Source organism: Ambystoma mexicanum, chromosome 4q, assembly GCF_040938575.1.
Source record: "Ambystoma mexicanum isolate Mex_15411 chromosome 4q, UKY_AmexF1_1, whole genome shotgun sequence".
NCBI classification, from domain to species: Eukaryota; Metazoa; Chordata; class Amphibia; order Caudata; family Ambystomatidae; genus Ambystoma; species Ambystoma mexicanum.
In genome coordinates this window covers 623,796,795-623,821,241 of record NC_090928.1, presented here as the reverse complement: position 1 = coordinate 623,821,241, position 24,447 = coordinate 623,796,795, and the positions used below count along the sequence as shown (strand labels likewise).

General features: G+C 48.9%; 1 protein-coding gene across 1 annotated transcript in view; it reads right to left on the bottom strand.

Annotated features, from left to right (window-relative positions):
* Positions 1–24,447, bottom strand: part of RAB1A (RAB1A, member RAS oncogene family) — a 237,863-nt gene that overhangs the window by 35,317 nt on the left and 178,099 nt on the right. The window contains exons 4-5 of the mRNA XM_069608163.1: positions 11,964–12,059; positions 10,143–10,274 (exon numbers count right to left, since the gene is read on the bottom strand). Coding sequence (XP_069464264.1) covers positions 10,143–10,274; positions 11,964–12,059 — 228 coding nt within the window. The remainder of the gene's footprint in view (positions 1–10,142; positions 10,275–11,963; positions 12,060–24,447) is intronic.

Genomic DNA, 24,447 nt, shown 5'->3' with positions numbered 1-24,447 from the left:
GGGGCCATGGCTGGGTTCTTCAACAAGGCTAGGCCCTCCTCCCAAACGTTGTCCATGAGGGGCACCAGCATGGTCTTCCTTTTAGCCTCACACATCTGGTAGAGGAAACCTTCCTTCTTGGTCTCTTCTGACGTCAGCTGGAAGAGTTTGGACCAGTGGGAAGGCCCTTGGCTGCGGCGAACAGCCTTCCGTGGCAACGTCATTGTGGTCGTCCATAGTCGATGTGGCCGTATTCGTCCCTGTGTCCGGGCCCTCGAGCGGTATGGGGGAGGCACATGGCACTTGTGTGGTGGTTTATGCAGCAGCGTAGGGTGCCACTTCCTCTTTTTCACCGGAGGTTGATGCGGGGCCACCAGGGCCGTCAGCATCCTTTTCTGAATATCCAACAGCGTGTGCAAGGTAGAAAGGATATCCAGCAATACATCTTTCTGCGGAGTCGGAGCGGTAGGCCTACTAGGCCCGCGCCCCCATCACCATTTCCACCATAGTCCGTAAGCGTCGTCCCCATGTCCTCCTGGATTGGGTGTATGGCCTCCTGCTCCTCCTCGCCAGAGGAGGAAATATTCGTGCCCTGGAGTACAGCCTGTCCTGAGGCCTCCTTGTCCCCCAACGCCCCTTTTTTGCATCCGGAGGGATCAGGCTTAGTGACGGTATCCTCTTTTCCGGTGTCTTCTCTACCACCCCGGCCGAGGCCTCCCGCCTCAGGGGTAGGGATACTCTGGGCACAGACGGGGCTTCCTTGACCGTCAGCCTCTTTGGGCTTCGTGAGAGCGGCCGCCACTATCTCGATGGTTGACTGGGCCGACTGGGTCTCCTACGGCAGATTGGTCACTTTTCCTTGCATCCTCGGCTTCTCCCGCCGCTTAGCAGATTTCCTCTTTGATGAGGAGCTGGATCGATGGCTGGAGATGGAGGCAGATGGTTAAGGTGAACACGGCGTGCTCATTGCAGAACCCTCTTGCGTGGTGACGGAAACAGACTCGTGGTGCTTGGCCTCGTCTTGGGCCCTCACGGATCGGGCGCCCTCAGAGGACTTAGAAGCTCGCTCCTTGGACCTGCCGAACCTGGGTGAGGCATGCCCCTGCCTGCGGGTGGGTCTTCTCTTCTGACATGGTCTGGAGTACGAGTCGGCCCGATGGCCTTCTGTAATCTTCGATAAAACTCGATTGCCTTTGAGGGGTGCCCAAATTCACAAACGGATCCCTGCTTGTTGGCCGATGGAGAGAAAGAGCACAGGCTCTTTATGACAAAAATAGGACTTTTTAATCGAAAAAGTGTGAAACACGTATAATAGCTTATGGAGCAAAACACAAGGACTCCCAATAATTGAACGTCAAAACGCTTTGATAGCGTCCAGGCAAACTACTACGCAATGGTTCTCCCACGTGTTAGTACAGTCTATAATGCGGTGTAGCCACATAGATTCAGCTTTGTGTTTCTCCCTTATACAAAGCCCGCCTGGTATGGATGAATGAATGAGGTCTGTTACTACTAGTTTTGAGTTTGTTGGCCAGTAAAGCAATGAATATTTTACTGTCCTGGTTTAGTAGTGACAGCGGTCTGTATGAGCTACATTCTGTGGTTGGTTTGTTTGGCTTGGGAAGTGGCACAATTATGGATTCTCTCAGAGATATGGGAGGGAGCCCTTTTCATACGCTTCGTTTAGTATGTCTAACAGTGGGGGGGGGGGCTATTTGCTCCACGTAAACTTTGTAAAACTCGCTGGGCAACCCGTCTGCTCTGGGGATTTGCCAGATGGCAAGCTTTTAATAGTGTGATTAGTTCCTCTTTAGTGATTGGGATATCTAGTTCTGTGGCTGCTGTGTTTCTTAGGTGGGGTAGGTTAATCTGTGGCAGAGCCTATTCTATTTCTGGGGGTTGTGCCTCGTTGGTGTCTCTGTAGAAAGCATTGTAGTATTCGAGGAAGGTTACGTTTATGTCTGGTTGTGTGTTACGTACCGTGCCCTGACTGTCTAGGATTGTGTGGATTATTTCTCGTTTGGCATCGCTTTTGTAGAACGCCACCGATGTGATGCTGTTTTCTCGCTGCCCCGAACGAATTTCAAAAGGCAGACTACTTAAGAGGCTGACTCGAAGCCGGATACACTTCGGCGTCCCGAAGGGCAAGCTAGTGCACTATTGAGTTTGTTTAAACAACGCTGTGGAACAACATCTAGTAGACTCAAGTCTCCATTAGATGTTGGGCCAAGTGAATAAATAAAAGGTGATCCACGAACACCGGTGACAAGAAAATCAGAAATATATACCTGTCATGGCTATTTTGAAGCCGGATTTTTGAATCTCACGTCAATCCAGGATATTGCCCTAAACTTGTTGGGGTATACGAAAGAGGTTTCCTATCTGATTAAAAGAAATTGTCTGTCCTGAAGAAGGCCGAAAAAAACGATGGTGTAGAGACACTAGAGGTAGTGCCTCAATCTCCAGAAGGGCCAAAACATGTCGATACTTGACAAAAGACTTACCAACTTTTTGAAGTCTTGTATCTAAATACCGCTTTAGTAATATTAGCCAGTTTTCATTTACTCAACCTAACCCTACAGTTGATTGTTTTTTTAGGATTAGATTAAGTCGATCATGCAGCATTGATTTATGACATATCTGTATGTTCGGCTTTCTCTCTAACTTTTCTAAATTTGTCTTAATAAACTGATATGGACTAATTTATGACTGATTATTTTTAGTGTTCAGTTTTGAGGGTGTGTAAGCGAAATGGTTCTATGTAGTGTCTTAATAGCATGCGACAGTTGGTGATAAATGTTGCAAAAAAAATGAATTTTTGAAAATTGTGAATATGTCACCAACCTGGAAGGCCTTAATCACAAAATAAGTTGATAACATATCACCAAGCTTAGCCTTTTTGGACTATGAGTGGGGTAGTCAAGTGTCTCATTTTTGTATAACGCTCTTAGCTTTGTTCTCCCGTTCCGAGACTTTGACCCCCCGTAAACAAAAATTGAGGGAGATTACCTGTTTAGAGATAAACATCGCTTTTGTAGAGCAATGCCAAGAGCATTCCGGGTTTGTCCCCAGATTCGTGCCGTTTCTCTATATATTTTGCGTAATTAAGTTTGCCTAACCTATCCCGGTGTGTCATGCATTCCTGTGTTAGTCTGATCGTGTCACTTGGGCAGTTATTCGAGTGCACTGCTTCTTTCTCTGTCTTGCAGTTCTTTTTCTGCTTTAATTCTCTTGTGATGTCTGCTTGTATACCGCCCGATTTAGTTATGGCTTCGCCTCAGATCACTACCTTAAACGCTTCCCATAATGTACCCGCCGTCGCTACGCTGTCGGTATTGTGATGGAAGTAGCTATCTATGCTCCCTTTCAGGTATTCTCTATTGGAGGGCCTGCCCACTAATTTTCCATGTCGGGATGCGTGCGCTCAGCGACGTTTTCCACACCGTCAGGAGGGGGGGGGGAATGGTCTAATAAAACTCTGGCCTTGTATGCTGCCTCTGAATTTGCCTGCTGTATCGACGCCTGTAAAGAAGTAGTCAATTCTATTGTGTGTGTGTCATGTGGGGCACTGTAATGGAAGTCATTCCTTGTCTTTGGGTTGAGTCCCAGCCATATGTCTATTAGATCAAATGATTGTAATAATGCGTTTAAGGTCTTGGCTGGGGGAGTTGGGCATGTTAGTTTGCCATCTGACCCATCTAGCAGTGGTTCGCGTATGCAGTTAAAGTCACCCCCATATCGTGATGATGTTCCTGTATGGACCTATTCTGGCATACATTGCTCTAAAGAACGTGCAGGCGCCCTGATTCGGAGCATATGTATTGATCATACATGCGATCTTAATTTCACCTGGCCTAGTAGGATCGTTGTCTGTTCCCCCTCCCCTGCCTCGTTGCGCCTTGAAACACTTGTGTAAAGGCACGTTATAAATGCCATATTATATGTTTTCTAGAAAGCCGTGAATTAGGACCATTCTGCCCTCATTCTCTGGGATCGTGTGTAGAATTTTTAGGGGCACTGTAGGTGCTATCCAGACCATTACTCTTGCATATGCTGGGTATATGGACCCCCATCTTTTGTCTGCGTAGGTATGCCATCACCCTGTTCCTTTTTATGTAGTCAGACCGCAAATATTCTATGTGATCAGTCTAAGAGCTGTTGCCATGTATGATTGTTCCGGGTGGTGTGGTAATGTCCTTTTCTATCCTTGCGAACATCTTCTCCAGTCTTCCTGTGGTTATGTTATGTGCATGTTTATAACGCGCCGATAGCTTGCCGATGTAGGACGACGGGGAGTGTATCGTATGTCTTGTGCAGTGGGTGATGCCCTGTTATCTGCTGGCTATTATTGTACTTTGATAAACGTGCGGTTTGAGGTCACGTAAACTGACATTTACAACTGTTCCCTCCCCCAACTTTTACTAACTTAACTGTTGGCCACCTATACGCAACATGCTCAGCGTTTCTGCAAACTTTTCCCAAATCCTGTACAGACAATTTCGTCTGTCTGGTGTAGGGCAGGTGGATACTTCGGAACTTGGATCCTAAAGGAGTGACTGCTCCGAGGTGAAAGCCTCTGTTCTTATACGTTCCTTGACGTACCTAGTGTGGTTGGTTTTGTTCCTGCTTTGTTGTGGCATTGTTGCGCCTCTTGGGTCTCATCCGCTTGGGTGGTGCCGACTTGGTTTGGGGGTTTCCTGTGGCTCTAGTCCCTCCGTGTCCATCCAGTCTTGCGAGTCTTCTCGGGTGTCGAAAAACAGGATCCTTGTTTTTGTATATAACTCAAGCATGCTGGGTATAGCAGCATGTATTTCAGGTTGGCTTTATGTAGTCGGTCTTTCGTCATATTGAAATGCATTCTTATCCGCTGTGTTGGCAGGGTGTAGTCTGGGTACGCGGTTATTTTGGCTGATGCTTTGTATGGCGTTGCTCGTTCAAAAATGTGCCAATATCTTTTCCATGTCCTTGTAGTTCAATATTTTGGCCATTTTGGGCCTTGGAGGCGCTCCTGGTGGCGGTTATCTGATTAGCGCTCTGTGCGCCCGTTCCACTGTAAATCCTTGGCTGAGGTTGTCGGGCCCCATTTCTTGTTGTAGCATGTTCTCGATGTATGTTGTGGGATCTGTCCCTTCTTCCCCTTCTGGCAGGCCTATAGTTCTTATGCTATTCCTTTGGGCTCTTCCTTCAGCATCATCTGCTCTGTTTTCCAAGTTGTGTACTTCTTATTGTAGGGTTCTAGTGACAGCTGCCGTTTTTTTTAGGCTCGTATTCTCTGCCACTTGTTTCTCTAGCGACCCCGTCCTTTGCACCAGTCAGCGTACATCTTCTCTCAGGAGCATTACATCAATAATCATGGCATCTAGTTTGGCCTCCAGTGCGTATTTTAGGGTTGTGATGGCTTCACGTATTTGTTGGTTCCCACCTTGGTGCTCTTCCATGGCAGATTGTGCCTCTGGTTTTGTCTGCATCTTGCCCACCTGCTGGCTTCCTGGCAAATCTCTATTGTGGATTGTTTGGTCTTGTTTTTGGTGGTCTTGGAAGGCATGTGGGGGACTGCTTGCTGCTTCCGTTGGTGTCGCACTGTTGTGTTTGGGTCTCAGATTTCCCAACTATCGTATGGCCTTGTAAGGTGCAGTGTCTCTTGTTTCGTTGCGAGGACTGTTTAATGGTTGGTTATTTATTTCCGGTGCCCAGTTGTTTCCCTGCTGAGCTCCTGCCTGTTTATAGCGGTTTACTCCAGGTGCTTGCTGCAGTTTGCTTATGCATGTTGTGACTGCCGTTTGTGACCTGTTGCACCCCTTTTCACAGTTCACAGTCCCTGCTGTTTGCCTGCTGTTTGTTAGTACCTTCACCCGGAGTTTGGGGTTTGTCTAGCAGCCTAGACTTCCACTCTCTGCTGAGCGAGTGGCACCCTGCTATGCTTAGAGCCGTTGGGTTCTTAACGTGGCCGCGATGCAGTGTGTCACAGATGAGCCCTCACATTTTGTTTGCTTCCAGCTACCACTCTTTTGGCCGGGAGGGTCTTTATTGCGAGCGCACTTGCAGTTGCGCGTCTCCTACCTTCAGCCGCTTCTTCTCCGGACCGGGTTCCACCTCCAGGTGTCCTGTCCCGCCTCGCGTTGATCGTGTTGCTGTTAAAACATGGCATCAATTGGTTTTCAGCTGTTCCTCAGTTCACGGACCTCTTGCAGGGATATTGCAAGGTAGATGTTATTCAGGGCTTTGTATGGAGCCGTGGTGGTCCGCACAGCTCACTGTCTGTGTACCAGTGCGCTGCGCTACAGCGGCATCTTGCTTTCTCAATCGAAACTCACTCACTTTAGTGGTAGTGCAGATAGGCATTGACTTTTATGTAACGCGTCGGCTGGATGTCACATAGGTTTTATTCTTGTGAGGGAAAAAACTAATTTTACTTCACTTATTTAAACTTGGGCAGTACATATGATTTTAATGGAGTAAAAACAGCCCACCTCAAAATCTTATCTTGAGCACTGGTGACAGCATCATAGTGGGGTGGAGGGTTCTGTTAGCCTGAGCTCGCCGCTTGGGTGCTGGTGTCTGAGCTAGAAGCCTCTCAGTGGACGGCAGCACTACCCGCATGCAGTGCTTGAGGCGGCACAGGTACGGGATCCAGTGGTAGTGGTAACAGAATGATTAAGACTGTATGGTGCCGTCTAGTGATGTGGTGGAGAGATGCTTCAAAACAGGCATTGTGTCCTGTGCAAGAATATGTCTGCCACTTAATGCCTGAAGGCCTTCAAATCAGCCAGGGAAGGAGTTGGTACTGGGTGGAAAAGGTAGCTTCATTTTTGAAGGCTATGATTCGAAAAACTCACCCGTTTCAGGGTCCTGAGATAGGGCCCCATGGCACCACCTCTTGGAATCAGAGGAGTAAAAGCCTAGACAGGAACACTAACTCCTGGATGATGGCTGCTTAAGAGTCATTCCCTCCCCCCCCCCCTGGCTTGGCTGTGGGCTGGTCGCGGTGCTGCAGCGGTGAAGGTTTGCACCATGATTGAGGAGACTGAGCAGCTTGCCTGTCACTGTAGAATGCAGCAAATGCCTCAAACACATTCCCAGACTGTCTTCGGGTGCATCACCTTGTAGGATTCAATGGCTTCAGAGTTCCGATTCACCCAAAAGCATTAGCACTTCCGTATTTGCAGGTCTTGGAAGGTATAAACCCTGAAGCTTTTGGAGAATGGCTACTCTACGTGGGCAGACAGGAACAATGAGCTCAGCACACCACCAGAGGCACTCAAATCCAGCTGCCTGAGGCTGCATGCAGTGGTTAGTGGACTTACAAGAACGAAGCAGTGTCGATCTAAGGGTTGATCACGTAACCCCCGAGCCCAGACCTGCCATTTTCGAAGTGTCTTTCCTCAAAGAAGGGGCTTCAACTGGGCTGAGAGGAACACCTAACTCAGCACGCCACCAGGCACTCATTCCAAATGAGTAAGGCTGCCTTCACAGGTCATGCAAAAGGTTGACAGATCCATCTAGGGGCTCTTGCAATTTTTCCCCTTTTCATTCTTTGTTCCCATATAGCCTCTGCATACTACTGGCTGCCACTAAACGTGCCTCATAAAAAGCACACAACCAACATTCAAGTTCACCACAGCTCTTCACTCAAACAACTAATGGCATACACCTGCATTCTTCCTCAACTGCCACTATGCACCTGCACACACATGAAATCAATGAATGCGCTCTGAAACACTTGTGTACGAGCGCGATAGAAATAAAATATCAATCAATCAACTCATTAGCATGCACTTTCCAGATATACTCTTCCTTATAGAAACATGGCTCAAGCTCCACCACAAACCCATTATCCCTGATCTGCTTCCCACACACTAATCCAGCAGAGACTGCCCACACAAGCTCACTTCACAAACCCACCCTTTACACATCCTCTTAAGACCCCTCACATGCTCCCCCTCCATCACACCTCCACCCGACTTTTCGCTACCCCCAACACAAAATCCCAACCTCCACACTGACTGGACTGGCTTCACAACTAACCACAGCTCCCCTGTATCACGATCTACCATGACAACATACCCCCATGGTAGTTCCCATCCAGACAGCAACCCCATACTAAAGAGTATCCTCACTCCACTCAGTCCTTGCAACCTAACACCTCATCACCTAACCCTTTCTCTCACACACACACACACACACACACCCACAAACACGCACCCTGAACATTTTAATTTCAAGCAAAAATTCTATTATGCATCTGTAGAACATCGAATCTGGGTGTTGGTCAAACCACTTTGCTATGCCCTTCAATCTCCCCCTCGCCCCCCCAACACATCCCCCTAATCCCTAACCAGACAAAACCAACCAATTACAGACATATCCTAAGCCGCCCTTATAGCATCCCTCACCTCGCCACATGCATATCCCCCCACTCCCCTAAAAAATTGAAGCACCATCATCACACAGGCACTCAACAAAATTGCCCTCAAATCAAAAACCCTGCAGCCACCGCAATACACCATGGTTCAACAGCTCCCTGTCAAACAAGCAAGAAGCCAGATGCCTAGAAAGAGCCTGGCAAAAGAACACCTACCGCACCACCAGAACACCACTCCAACTCTGCTGCAACAAATGAAAAACAGCCATATGCAATGCCATAACCACCCATTACATCCAAGAAATCCAACACGTCACCCAACGTAGACCTATTCAAAATTGTCAAATCCCTCCACAAACCACCATCCATACCTTTCACACCCCAGCCACTGCAGTATATGACACTCAAGAACTAAAACTACGAAATACACACCAGGCAAACCCTTCCATTTGCCTTCCAACCTCCGCACCCAAACATTCAAAAACACATGACACCTTCCACCCCATTAACCGACACACTCATCTTCCTTACTACCAAAAAATCTGCACACTTCATGGATGATGCATGCCCAGCTCAAGCCACATTCAATTGCATCACCACCCTAACTCCCCAATGGCCCAATATCAACGCCTGTCACTCACATGGTACTAACCCCTCTGCACTCAAAACAGAACAAATTTCACCCCTCAGCAATAAATCAGATTTAGACCCCATGCGCCTTAAAAATGACTGCCCCATTACTATCCTGCCATACCTCTCAAGAATCATAGAATGCTTTTGTCCTGGACACAGCTCTCATCACAATTTCTTTGTCCTCCAAACCATCACAGACAAAGGGCACATCACTACTGTTAACTGCACCTCTCTGAAGCGTCGACACCATCAACCACACCATAACAGCCTATCTCAAAGGATGAAACTCTTACACGTTGTGCTTGACTGGTTCACTTCCTTACTGACAGCACACAGTCTCCATGCCCCCTTTTCGATTCGACCCCACCGCAGTCAGGTACGGGTTCTGTAAGGCTCAACCCGGTCTCCACTCTTCAACCTACATGTTGAATCCCATGGATAGACCCTTAGCAAAAACATCCATTTCCACCAATATGCAAACACAAAGATATATATCCAAATATCACCTCCAAAAGCTCCCTCTCCACCATCACCACCTAGATGGCCACACTGTTCCCAAACTCAATCCATCCAAAACAGAACACCTCCACATCTCCCCTCCTGCCAACCCCCAGATACAAACCTGAACTCACTCCTGCCCCCTGAACAAAGCACACCACAGACAACCCACACATCCCTCTCACATCTGATCTCCCCTGCTACCAGGTATCCATTAAAAAATTAAAAAACGATTATTACAAGCTCTGGTTTAGAATATGAAATAGAATCACTGCAACGCCATGTTTTCTCAATTTGAGTGACAAAAAAAAGTGTGATGCCTTGAAATTAAAATGCATGTGAACAATCCTTCCCATACAACCTGTTCTAGTTAAAAGGCATTGGGAAAGGGCTTAATTGGGTTAACATCTGTCTTTGTACAAACTTGTGTCTACTTGAAGTGTGATTTTTGTTGCCAGATTTATACCTCGGCATATAATGTGGCCATATTCCATGCATACACTTGCTTCACCCAACAAAGCTTAAAATTACAAAATATTTCCATTGGAAAGAATAGTCCCCATTTGGCAAATTATCAGCCAACAAATAAACTGGGTGTTCCAACCTCTGAGTAAAGCACAAATGAGCAATACAATAATCTTAGTTATAAATGTGATGTAAACTGGCTTACCTTTGCTGTTGTGTAGTCTACTACTTTCTTTGTTGTCAAGTCGCATTTGTTCCCTACTAACAACTTGTTTACATTCTCACTGGCGTAACGATCTATTTCTTGGAGCCATTGTTTGACATTGTTAAAGGACTCCTAGAAAATAAAATGTTAAACATATTTAAGATGCATAGATACGACAGAAAATGTGTGGCCATTTTCAGATTGACAAACTAGCCCCTGCCCCAAAGAGGTTTTTGGCCAACATGCGATGTATTCTCGAAAACTAACCCACACATGAAATGTAACTTCTGAAGCTTTGCTTCAGTGTGTAAGATATATTCAAACAAATAGGTTGCGCATTAGATAGGATTTACTGCACTATTTGGAATAGACAAAAATTACTGCAGTGGAAAAGTCCAACCCCCAAAAGTCTGACCCCCATTTATTCGCATATGTATGTGTGTGTGTGTGTGTGGGGGGGGGGGGGGTAAAGTTAATAGAAATGTATAGGTGTACGGTGGGGGATCTCTCCCCACATCTATATATGCAAAAAATGGTGGGTGGGGAGGGGACTTGGTGGTCGGACTTTGACTCAGTAATTTCAGGCAGATCCCACTATTCCGGGCCAAGTCCAATTACTTGCTAGATTCAGATAAAGGCAGTGACAAATTGAAAAAAGTTGTTGAGAAAGCACATCAATTGGGAAAGGTAAACAGAGGGGATTCATGTTTCTGACAAAGGAAAAAAAGCAGGCCCTAGACTGGGAAATCAGACTGAAAGGTGAGCATAACAAAAAGTATGACAGTTAAAATTTTGAACAAGTAGCTGTGAAGCCAATCGATCAGGCTTGTAGAATAGGGCAGGCACCTGCAGGATGTAGGTTCAAGTGCGCCCCCCCCCCCCAATACCACACCCTCCCAAGGCCTACTAGATCCCTGAATTTACTCATCACTAAAATGTAATAAAAATAATCCTCCCCAGAAAAAAGAAAACTCTCCAATGGTGGGCCATGCATATTAATTTATTAGTGTTCATAAGCCTTTTGTCTAAAAGGAAGTCACACGAGAAACCACAAAATGCTATCCAGGTGTACTAGTCTGGGAGAATTCATTAAAAAACATTTTAAAAGAGCTTTACTAACTTTAAATAAAATGTACCATCCTGAAAAAAGAAAACTGGTGCAGCCATGCAGGGGGCAGGCTGTGCCCATAAGACCTTTCAAAAATGATCAACATGTTTTAAGAGGTCATATGTATCAATACAATCCTTTTAAAATAATACTTTGGACCCTGCAGGGAAGGACAGGCTCCCGCATAGTTGTATGCTTTTTTTTGTCTTTTCTTGATGATGTAGATGAAAAGGATGTCGAGCGAGTGGGATATGGCCAAAGCTAAATGGAAAACCCATTGAGCCAATGTGAAAGATTCAGCATCAAGAACCAGCTAATGGACAGCAGAGGCCCACTAAGATGCCAAACAGCTCTTAGACTTCAGGATTGGATTCCACCTCTAACACTATTAGACCCAAGTGGATCCAGAGTTGCATACATCTTCCAAATACTACATTAGCACTTAAGTATGGTTGCCATGAACCAAAACTGTGCAGACCTTTCACCAGTTAGACCATCGCAAATAATGGGAGGTGAAAGTGGATATTAAGTGATTTCCTTTTTCTGGCACTTTCTTGGTCTTCAGTGATCACTGAGCAGCAGATAGTAAATGTAAACAAAAATATGAGATTCAGTGGACGGTTGGCTCCCCTAATATGTTAAAGATTTTGACTGTATTGTATCAAAAGTGGTACAAAACGCAATGCAACTTGCATATAAAAATAAATTCATACCTGGTCCGTCACATCATAGACAACTATGATACCATGGGCACCTCTGTAATAACTGGAAGTGATTGTTCTGAATCTTTCTTGGCCTGCTGTATCCCACTAATAGAAAAAAAACGTTATGAATAAGCAGCATCTTACAGACATTTTAATTTGCACTGTTACATACAGTATACAAGAATTTTATTTTCACACACGGGATAAGGCAGGAGAAAAAAAAAGCCCACAAGTAACATATCTGAATCCTCTGGATACTCAACAGCAGAAAACACTGACATTTAGAAAAATTGGCAATACCACAAAATAAGCAAGGGTATGATGACATGCTGTATAAGACTGCCACAGTCATTAATTGCTTTTCTGTTTAGAAGCATATGGACCGGACCATCCTACAGCCATACGAGGGGGAAACAATTCAGATAAGTTGTAAACCGGCCTTGCGCTATTGTTTAAGGGATTGGTTCTTCCTGTCGTAATCTCCAGTAGTCAGTATCGAATAGTGAGAAAGTATAAGCAAACAATTTTCTGCAGCCTGTTCAAAGCGGACCTCTTCTCAGAGATCAGGGTCATGCCAATTAAGCTTGCATAAAAGACGAGTGAAGACCTGCATGACATGGTTTTATTTATCTTCACAAAATATTTGCCTCAAATAGGCTATGGGTAGGTACATGAATATTGCAAAAGAAGGCCAATACTCTGTGGAAGACAGGTCTTAGATAATATTCAACCAACCATGTTAATTAGTGCCAAAGGTTTTGCCACACTGCTAGACCAACGTAGGCTTTGAACAACTATAGGTTATGTTCAAAGTTTCCAGATTTCGGTTTGAGATGATAAGGAACAAGTTACTTACCTGTAACTGTTGTTCTCCAGCATGGGTCTGGCATGGATTCACATGCTCATGAATATTCCCCGTCGTCAGGCCAGGAATCCTCGGTATAGAAAAAATCAGTATCAGTTTCATTTCTGATCTGTCTTTCTCAGTAGTAACCAATCACTGGTCTCTGGGTCATACTGCCCCCAGCCAATGACAGTCCTCTCCCTAAGCCCGCCCCTGGGAGCCATCCTCAGATTTGGTAGCACGTGAAGTGGCAGTATGACCAAGTGAAGAGCCGCAGAGGGGTAGGCGGGAGGGTTCGCATGTGAATCCATGCCAGACCCATGCTGGAGAAAAACAGTTACAGGTAAGTAACTTGTTCCTTCTCCAGCATGGGGTCTGGCATGGATTCACATGCTCATGAATATAAGAATACATACCAGTATACACATGCACAACCACAGGAGGTGGCACAAGGCTCAATATCAAGCAATACAACAACTCAACATTAAGCAACTCTCACCTCCTCACCAGGCTCACCTTAGGCGAACAGGTTGCGCAGCACTGCCTGGCTGACTCTGGACTCCTCCCTGGAATCCCGGTCGACGCAGTAGAATCTCGTGAAGGTGTGCGTCGACCTCCATGTAGCAGCCCTGCAGATGTTGAGCAGGGGCACACCAGACAGGAACGCCGTAGTAGCAGCGATCGCTCTGATCGAATGGGCCCTCGGACGGCCTGGCAACGGTCGGTTTGCCAACCGGTGACAGTGCATGATGCAGCCGGAGAGCCATCTGGAAATGGAAGTCTTCGAGAGAGCCTTCCCTTGATTCACAGGTCCAAAGTTCACAAACAGCTGTGATGTCTTCCGAAAACTTTGTGCGGGCCACGTAGAACTTCAGCGCTCTAGCCACATCCAGCGAGTGCAGAGTCCTCTCAGCCGGCGACGAAGGCGACGGGAAGAAAACTGGCAACACCAAGGGCTCGTTGAGGTGGAAGTCCGACGGCACCTTGGGCATGAAAGAGGGGTGCGTCCTCAGCACCACCCTCGTGTCGTGAAAAGTCAAATATGGAGGCTTGCAAGACAGGGCCTGGATCTCTCCCATTCGTCGTGCAGAGGTAATGGCCATGAGGAATGCTGTCTTCCACGACAGAAACTTCAACGGCACTGAATGCATAGGCTCGAATGGGGCCCCCCCATGAGCCTAGTTAGCACCACGTTGAGCTCCTACACCGGGGCAGGGGCCTTCACCGGCGGGAATGATCGGAACAGTCCTTTCATAAATTCCTTCACCAGACGATGAGACCACAAGGACACCCGTCCTGTAGTTCTCGTGTAACGTGAGACGGCAGCCAGATGTACCTTGATGGAAGCGTGAGATAGGCCAGCCTTGGCCAAAGACAGTAGGTACGGCAATACTTGAGGGGCCGTAATCCGCAGAGGGTTAATCTTCTGTGCACGGCACCAGACAGAGAACCTATTCCATTTGTGTCCGTAGCACTTGAGAGTTGAGGATGCTCTGGCCTTTGCAAGAACCTCTCTGCAGTCGGCCGGGATGTCGTATCCTCCAAACTCTAATGCTGCAGGAGCCAGGCCTGCAAGTTCAGCGACTCTGGTTCGTGATGAAGAATGGCGCCTCCTTCTCTGGAGAGAAGATCCGCGTCCGTCGGCAACTTGACTAGTGTGGACGCTGACAAGTCCAGAAGGTCCGGGAACCAGTTCTGCCTCGGCCACGCCGGTGCAACGAGGATCATCCTGCACCAGGACCTCTTGAGCTGGTTGACGAGCCGGAGTAGCAACGGCAATGGCGGGAATGCATAAAGGAACAGGCCGTCCCAGGGGAACGAGAAAGCATCGCCCATGCTCCTCGGTTGGGGAAAACCTCCGGCACTTGGGGTTCGCCGCCGTCGCAAAGAGATCGATCTGGGGTTCGCCCCATCGTCGGAAGAGTCGGTCCACTTGATCCTGGCGCAGTTCCCACTCGTGGCACGAGCGCAGCTCCCTGCTGAGTGAGTCGGCGATGGTGTTTTTTATCCCTGCCAGATGAAAGGGTACCAGAAACATCCCTTGGGCGATGGCCCAATGCCACAGATCCTGGGCTTCCTTGGACAGGGCAGGGGATCTGGTTCCGTCCTGCTTCCGAATGGAAAACATCGTGGTGGTGTTGTCGGTGAAGATCCTCACCACCTTGCCCTTGAGGGACGGAAGGAAGGACCTGAGGGCCCAGAACACTGCGCGGAGCTCCAAGATGTTGATGTGAAGAGTCTTCTCCTTCGAGCACCAAAGGCCTCTCGCGTGGAGACCCCCGGTGTGCGCTCCCCAACCTTCCAGGGAGGCATCCGTCGTCACCGTCACCTGGTGGGCCGGGGCTAGGAAGCCTGTTCCCGCTGTCAGATGAGCGCGGACACCCCACCATCGTATCGCTTGACGGAACGCTTCGTCGAGCAGGATCCGGTCCTCGAAGCTGCCCGTCGTCTGGATCCAGTGGGCGTTGAGGAATTCTTGCAAGGGCCGCATCCGAAGTCTGCAGTGGGGCACCAGATAAATGCAGGAGCACATCATTCCGAGGAGGGACTTGATAGACCTCACTCTGGCCACGTCCGCTTTCCTAGGATGGTCCTTATCCTTTCCTCCGATGGTGAGGCCCGCCGCGCCACTGTGTCGAGCTGTGCTCCCAGAAACAGGGTGACTTGCGACGGGACCAGGGGGGATTTTGGAAAGTTGGAGAACCCCAGGTCCGTGAGCAGCTGGACGGACTTCGCAGTGTGTTCCACGGTGAGCTCCCTTGTCCTTGCCCGTATGAGCCAGTCGTCCAGGTAGGGGTAGACGCGGATCCCCTGCAGGCGCAGTCGCGCCGCCACCGGTGCTAGGCACTTGGTGAACACCCTGGGCGCCGATTTTAATCCGAACGGGAGGGCCTTGAACTGGTAATGCCGCCCTTTGACCACGAACCTGAGGAACTTTCGGTGCCTCTTTAGAATAGGGATGTGAAAGTAAGCATCCTCCAAGTCCAACGACGACAGGAAATCGCCCTCCTCCAGCTGTCCCAGCACGTGCTGGAGGGTGACCATCCGGAACTTCTGTGCATTGATGCATTTGTTTAGTCGTCGCAGGTCCAGGATGGGACGCCATCCTCCTGTCTTCTTCCTCACGAGGAAATATCTTGAGTAAACTCCGGAGCCCTGAAGCCTCTTCGGGACGAGCTCGATGGCAACATTCCTGAGCATCGCCCATACTTCCAACAGCAGTTGAGGGACGTGATTTTCCTTCCTGGCCACGGGAGGAATGCGGGGGCACCTCTTCTGGAACTCGAGGGTGTGCCCCAGAGCCAGGGCGTCCAGCACCCAACGGTCGGTGGAGATGGACTCCCACACGCCGAAGAACTTTGTCAGCCGGCCTCCCGCTTGGAGGCCGCTTTGCCTCCTTGACCACCTTGGCGACGACGGCGGGATCCACCTGACTTGCCGCGTCCCCTGTAGGCCTCCTGCGACGAAGACCTTGCCGCTTGACGGTAAGTAGAGGAGCTGCTGCCGGCTCCCTTGGAGGCACCCCGTCTGCCTCCGGAGCTCCAAAAGGACGGCCGTCGCGGTTGGAGCACACCCAGTGCACGGGCCGTCTCCGTGTCTGTCTTGATCGCCTGAAGGGATTCATCAACCGCCTTGCCAAAAAGGTTGTTCCCATCGAAGGGCATGTCCAAAACCTTGGTCTGAACGTCCTGGCGGAAATCTGTCGCCTTGAGCCATCCTCATCGTCTCAGGGAAACGCCGTTGCCCAACTGACGGAAACCGGTGTCGGCGATGTCCGTAGCCACCGTAATGGCGTGGTCCGAGGCAATCTCACCTTCCTGCAAGATTTCCAGGGCCTCAGCCCTCTTGGCATCCGGAAGGAAATCCAACAGAGGGGCGATCTTGAACCACAACTCCCTGTCGTAGCAGGCTACGATGGCCAGGGCGTTGGCTGCCTTGATGGTCGTCGCTGCAGATGAGATGACCCATCATCCCATCGCATCCAGCTTCCTACCCTCGCCGTCCGGAGGGGAGGTTGAAGTCGAGGCCGATGCCCCCCCGCTTTCTTCTTGGCCGCCGCCGAAACGACCGAGTCCGGGGTAGGTCGCGCAGGAGCCGTGGCAGAGTTCTTGAGGAGGGCGAGCCCCTCGTCCCAGATGTCATCAAGAAGCGGTACGGCGAGGACCGTCTTCCTTTTAGCCTCACGCCGCTGGTAAGGAACCCCTCCTTTTCCTCGGGGCAGAGCTGGAAGAGCTCGGATGCCCTGGAGATCATTGCATGGAAGGATCCAATCTCGTCGGGCGGGGATGCCCGGGCAGGGGGCGACGGGGGACACGTCCCGTCGTCGCCTCTGTCATCCGTACCCGTCCTAGTCGTGTCCATGCCTGTATCATCCCCGTGGGTAGTGGTCCGGGGGGAAGGCAGAGAAGGCCGCAGAGGCGGGAGAGAAGGCCTAGGACGAGTCCTCCTCCTCTTAAGCGGTGGGCTCCCGGAAGGTCCTGGCTCCGGTTCCTCCGTCGGGTCTGGCTCAGGCACCCCCGTCGGGGGAAGGGGCAACCTAGTCCTTATCTCCGAGCATAAGGACTGGATGGCTGACAAAATGGCCGCCGAGGTGTCCTGCGGCGCCGGAAACTAAGGGAGCGAGGGCTCTTGAGGAGCCTCGTCTGCGTCACAGTCGTCCTCGTCGTCGCCCTCGTCGGGATCCCTCCCGATGGGCTGGGCCTCCTCCACGACTTGGATGAGCTCCTCTTCACAGGTCGTGTCCGTATCCACGACGGCCACCACCCCCTAACCCCCTTTCCAACGAGGGCTTCGTGGGGATCTTCTCGATGGGCCTGAAAGACGACTCCCTCCGCGGTGGCAGGGAGACTCTGGTACCTGAGGGCGCCTCCACTGGCGTAGCCTCCACAGGCTGAGCCAGGGCCACGGCGACATCCTCAATGGAGGTCTTAGCAGGGTGAATTAAGGCCAACGTCACCTTCTGTATGCCAGGGGCCGTCACCTTGGGGGGAGGGTCCAAGCCTCGCTCCCCCTCTGCCGGAATCTTCGAGATTGACAGGGGCCTCGGCAGAAGCTTCGCCGGGTTCTCGGACTTCCTCTTACCCGAGCCAGAGCGTTGGCTCATGGTCGATGGGGCCGGGGAGGGTGCGCCCTGCCCTGCAGCCAAGGAGCCCGACCGTTCGGCGCTCCCGGTGCCCGCGGTGCTTAGCCTTTTGTTGGGCCCCCGTCGCCAGAGCACCCTCACAGGACTTAGAAGACCGCTCGGACTTCTTCTCGCCTGGCGGGCTCTTACCTTCCAGCCAGTTGGCGAGACGGAGGTGGCGATCCTTCATGGTCCGCTCCGACATGTTTCCACAAAACGCGCAGTCCTTTTCCTTGTGCGTCTTGTCCTCATGGAGACAGTAGAGGCATAACGAATGCTTGTCCTCCTTGAAAACGTTCTGAAGCTGGCATCCAGGGCAGGTCCTGAATAGCTTCCCGGGCGTGAAGCTCCCTTTCTCCTGGGCCATGTCCGGGGTAGGCCTCGGAACTTCTGGAATCCTCCAAAAGCGTAACTCGACTAAATCTTCACCCTTGAGGGGCGTAGAAACTCCGAAACGGATCCCCGTTGATCGGAAGTAGAAACGGTGGAGCTTGAGGCTCCATTTAACCGAAAAAATGAGAAAATCTGAAAAAGCGCGAAAACGCAGCAAAAGCACGAGAGCTAAGCACGAGGACTCCCAACACCTGAACGTGCGGTAAAAATCTGAGGATGGCTGCCAGGGGCGGGGCTTAGGGAGAGGGCAGTCATTGGCTGGGGGGCAGTATGACCCAGAGACCAGTGATTGGTTACTACTGAGAAAGAGATCAGAAACGAAACTGATACTGATTTTTTCTATACCGAGGATTCCCGGCCTGACGGGGAACATTCATGAGCATGTGAATCCATGCCAGACCCCATGCTGGAGAAAGGCAGGAAAAATGATAGAGCTTTTCTTCTTAGTGAAAACACTGGTTTCAATTCAGCTGTTAATGTTTGCTTTGAAAAATGGTTAATATCGTTCAGGGGCTGCTGCATTCCCTTTCTAATAGGAACAGTTCTGGCGAGAGGTTTGGAGCAAGGGGGTGGGGAGGAGGGCGGTCAGTGATTAGGCGATGAGACAGTGGCAAGAATTCCTTCCTTCTAGGGGCTTACATTTGTGGTTGGCTTCACAGACGTCACTTGCCATCAAAGCTGCGATAAGACTGCCTTCGGATAAGATGCTGCATAAAGCTCCCTCAGGAAAAACAGCAGGGTCTCTCTCACTGGGACCTCGGAAGAAATTTTAAAAACACTTATGAACCCAGCGTTTAAATGGGAAGCTCCATTAGTGGTGGATGATGAGATTGGGCAATGTAGACAAGATGGGTACATTTGCTTCTGAAAGTCCACAGAGGACTCAAAATGTGAGCTTGCCACAAGCCGCTGGCTAGTGATAATTGACTCTTGGCGAGTAAGAAATGGTGTACCGAGTTGAAGCGCGAGTTTCTATGAGACTGGCTAGTAACTTATTAGGTGCAACTATTACCCCTACATAGTGAACTACCAAAATCTCACATTTTAAGTGTGGTCCATTATTTTATTTGGCACATCAGGGTTTGCACTTTGATTTCTTCACATCAAATCCATGACTGTCAAACAATGACCACAACCAGGTGATCGTATCACACAGTATGTGTTGCTATGTATCCAATATCTTTGCAAAGCCAAGAGAACATGACCATTTCTGTACTCTAGTCAAACCAAGACTTGCTCATGGCATTGCTCGAATTAGAATACCAGTGTGCGCTCATACATTGCCATGACAGTTATTGGTCTCTTGACCTATTCATAGCAAATTCTTGTAATCTAACTTCTCAACGCCCACAAGTATCAAAAATTGACCGCCAACATTGTATCACCATGTGTGAGGAAGGTCTGCAGCTACTGAACGTGGAGGAAGGGGCCAGGCAGCAGGATCCGAAGCCGGCACGAGACACTGTCAAGATGAAATTCTGGCAATGGAGAAGGGTCCCAGAGTCCGGCAATAAGAAGGGGAGGGGTGGAGGGAGTGATGGAGTGGGGCAGGGGAGACAGCAGGACAGGCGAAGCGGGACCCCAGGACGGACAATGGGAATCAGTTTTAGTTACGTACCCTCAACTTTAGGGGGTTGAATTCTCCAGTTAAAAATGGAAAAAGATAGACCTCTTCCTGGGAAGGGAAAAGCCTGCCATTTTGGCCCTACAAGAGACACATATGTAACAGACAATCATAAAGTAAGACTCAAGAGGTTGCCCCACAGTGAAATCCAATAGCCAGGGGAAAACATGTGGGGTGCTCATAGCATTTAGGGAGCCGGCCGGGCTGCGTATTGGAGCAATGGTAGCAGACAGGGAGGGCAGGTATGCCTTTATCCACTTCAGTTGGGGGCGAGTGCAGTACACAGTGGCTGCAATATACGCAACAAATACGAGGCAAGATAGGTTTTGCAAGGGGTTCTGATTAAGTTGGAAAAATTTGCAGAAGTGCAAGTCATAGTGACAGGGGACTTCAAACTAACATGGCAACGCCCGAGTGGATGAGTGAATATACATGCCCAGAGCAATGGGGCCCAGACGGCAAAATTAAAAGCACAAATGTCCCAACTGGCCTTGGTGGATTCCTGGAGAGAGATCCAAAAAGTGACAAGAGGATTTACCTTTTAATCCCATGTGCATCAGACCTTCTCTAGAATAGATAACTGGGTTTCCAATACCTTGTTAGGCCAGGTCCAGAATGCGGGAATTGCGGGCCATGGCCAAGTCCGACCATGCCTCTTTCACGATCATGCTGCAGCAGGAAAGGATCAGGCCTGGGCTCTGGCGACGGAAATTTCCAGATCTGTAAAAGGATCCGGTGATTCAGGAGAAAATGCAGGATGGGATTGGGGAGTTCTTTAAACACAACAGGACCCCGGATGTGCAACAACATATGGTGTGGGATGCCTTCAAAGCAACCACGAGGGGCAAACTGATTGTGAAAAAAAGGACCTACAGGACAAGCAAGTCAGAACCCTTCAGGTCGACCTGGAATCAATTACGGGAATGTTAACGGACAAGGGGGTGGCCCTCAGAAATGAGTTAGAGGTATCAGAAGACAGCTGGACCTACTCCAGACCAAGTAGGCTGAGAAATGATTATTGTATATGTGACAGCAGTACTACATTAAGGTGAACAAATCCGACCGTATGCTCGCAAGGCAGGTCAGGGAAAAGGAAGCGTCAATAGCAATCCTTCAAATCAAAACAGGGGACGGGGTCCTTAGCACCTCATTGGAAAACAGTCAAGACCTTCACCGACTTCTATGCAAAGTTGTACTCCTCTGACTTCAAGGGTGGCACACCAGGAAGCCCATTGCAGAAGGTGCCTGTTAGCGACAGTTGCGCCAGGGGAAACGGAGATGCTGGAAGAGGAAATAACTCTGGAGGAAGTAAGAGCAGTGATTTCAGTCCTCCCGCAAATAAAGCTCTTGGCCTGACTGCTTCCTGGCTAGCTTTTACAAAACATTCAAAGAACCACTAATTCCGGTATTGACGTCCCTCTTTAATTCTGTTGAGATCTCAGGGAGCATCACCGAACCACAGAGGAAGCAAAAGTGGTGCTGTTGCCCATACCTAACAAAGATAAAAACGCAATGTGGGGTCTACTGACCTATAGCTCTGATAAACCTAGTTGCAAGAATCTTTCCCAAAATATCAAACAGGTTAGACCAGATCCTTCCCAAGTTGGTGCAGCCGGATCAGTCGGGCTTCTTCAAGGGGAGGCAAACTTTTGACAATATTAGACAGGTGTACCACCTCATAGAAAAAGTGAATAAAACCGGTACCCTTGCGATGGCGCTTGCCCTGGATGCCGAAAAGGCGTTAGACAAGGTAGAGAGGTCTTTTTGTTTCTCACAATGAAAGCCATGGGGTTTGGTCCGAGATTCATGCAGCTGGTCCAGGCCAATTATCGCACACCATTATCGCACACCCACATTGCGATTAGCCATCAATGGCCACATATTAAAGGGAATTAAAGTTTTGAGGCAGCAAGCAGGGATGCCCGCTGTCCCCGATCTTGTACACGCTCTACCTCAAGCCTCTATTGATGCATATTAGAAATTGCAAGGACAAAAGGGAATTCTGTTTAGGGGTGAAGAACAAAGTAGTGGCTTTCGCCAATGATATGTTACTCACAGATCCAATCAGATACTTTGCCGGCGGTGGCCAAAGGCCTTGGAGTTTGGAAGAGTAGCAGGCCTGAAAATCAACACTCATAGATCTGAAATGATGCATATAGCAGGAGGGAGTAGGTCAACAGTTAGGGCCTCGCTAGCTTGTCCCTACAAAAGGGCGGACAAGGGCCTTTGATACCTGCAAGTACAGATTATGAACTCAGGCTCCTTAAATTAGGCCAAATACCCCCCCCCCCGCCCCTCACTAACGTCAGTCAAGCAATGGTTAGAGAAACGCTGGTCTCTGTCGATATCTTGGTTAGGGAGCATCTTCAAAATGGTGGTTCTCACCAGGGTTTTAGATTACTTCCAAGCCCTCCCAATAGCACTCCCGGAGAAATTCTTTAAGACCATAAAAAGGATGGTGGGGGCCTTCATTTGGAAAGGGAAAAAGCTGAGGGTGGCCTGTAACATATTAACGACACCAATGGGTAGCGGAGGAATGCGTGCCGTGAACATCCAGAAATATTACCAAGCGGACCAACTAAGGGTAGTAAAGGAATGGTTTTCGGGGAACCGGGAGAAGGTGTGGCAAAGGATGGATGGATGGAGCAGGGGTGAATAGATCTTTGAAGGAAGTGCTGTGGTGCTCTTAGGGAGATAGGCCAAGTAACATGTACTACAGAAAAATCACAGCTCTGCTGGGTGATCTATGGAACTCCTTGGTTCATAGTGCTGGACTAACGACGTTCTCCTCACCACTGACCTTTATTCCGTATCCCCCAATTTACACCGGGGTAGAGCGGGGAGCGTATACGCGTTGGGAGGAGGGATGCCAGACACTGAGGCACATGGTGAAAGCCCAAGAGGTCAAGACCTTCCTTCAATGTAAAGGAGCAGTTTAACCTGGGAGAAGAGGAAATGTTTCAATATGCACAGGTAAGACACTGGCTAATGGTGCAGGGGAACAAACAAGCTACAGTTGGGGAGCTCACCACCTTTGTAAAATATGTGACAACCAACTCCGGGGATCTGAATAGGATTTCAGCACTCTACTAGATTTTCTCTGAGACCAGTTTGTCCAGAATGGGCATACATGGAAAGATGGGGAGAGACCCAGGTGGTTCAATTTCTGAAGAACTGTGGAGGGCCATACCTTCGCTCATGAGGTCCCAGCAGATCAGGGAGATGTAGATAAAGATAATGGTGAAGTGGCACATGACCCCAGAGAAACTGCACAATTTTACTCTGCTGTGCCAGAGGCATGCTGGGGGTACTGTGGGAAAGAGGGTACCTGGGAGCACATCTGGTGGGTATATTTGGTCCTAGCTCCTTATTGGAATAGCGTCAATGGGGCAATGAAACCATATTTAGTCAACAAATCAGTAGGAAGTATGAAAAAGCAATGTTGGGTATGGGAGAGGTGCTGGAGCCCTTACCAACAAAAGCTCAACGCATGGCCTGTATGATTCTCAGGGTGGCAGCACTCTTGTTAATAGTACAGAAAAGGAAGAAAGCAGAAGTCCCCTCAGCATATGAATGGATTACTAAAATATGGCATTATGTTATCGTTGGAATGGGTGACCTATACGATTCATAGTGACCAGGGGAGGTTCAAAGACAATTGGGACGTGGTGTTGTGCTTCCTCCAGAAAGGCTTTGGCATAAACTGGTACCCACAGAGGCTTTGTATATTTGAACTGTCGTAATGTCCGAGTCAGGTGGCAAAAGTAGTATGATTGCCTTAGTATGCGGAAGATGGGTGTTATCGGGGGAGGAGGTTCATCATTCATGTTATCATGTGAAACGCTCAATAAAAAATAAAACGTTTTTTTTTTAAAAGCTTCAAAAACATTCCTAATGTGACAATTGCATCCAAAACAAATTCTTTACAATAAAATCCATATACATCCCCAGAACTCCCAAAAAGTCCTGCCAAATATTAGTATTGAAAATTAGGACTGCCCAATTAAAGCTTTATGCCTCATTTACCAGACCTGTCAAATAAAATTGTTAACTATGAAAATATACTCCCCCCTAACGTACCAAAAAACATAGCGAATTGGTCAAGCAAGCAACTTTTTGGGGCAGAGATATGTGTCTGGAGTGGAGTCCATCATCTGTCTTCTACATAGTATTGTATCTCCCTTAACACAACCAAAAGGATTCAAACCATTGATCTGCTATCATGTTAGGCGGACAATCATTTATTGTAGTGTGGATCAAAGCAGAGGGTCTGTTCTAGCCCAGAGAATCCTGTGTGCTCAGGTAATAAATGGGGATTTGTGGTTCCCTATGTCCACTGCTCACGGATGATTGATGAGCCATTCAATATTCCCCCTCAAATATGACAGAGCCACACACAAACTGGCCAGGAGGCGAATATCCAATACAAAGCATATGTCTATGCTAAGGGTGCTGTAGTACAGGGACCACATGGTTAACCGATTTGACTTCTCGCTCCCCAATTAAAGCA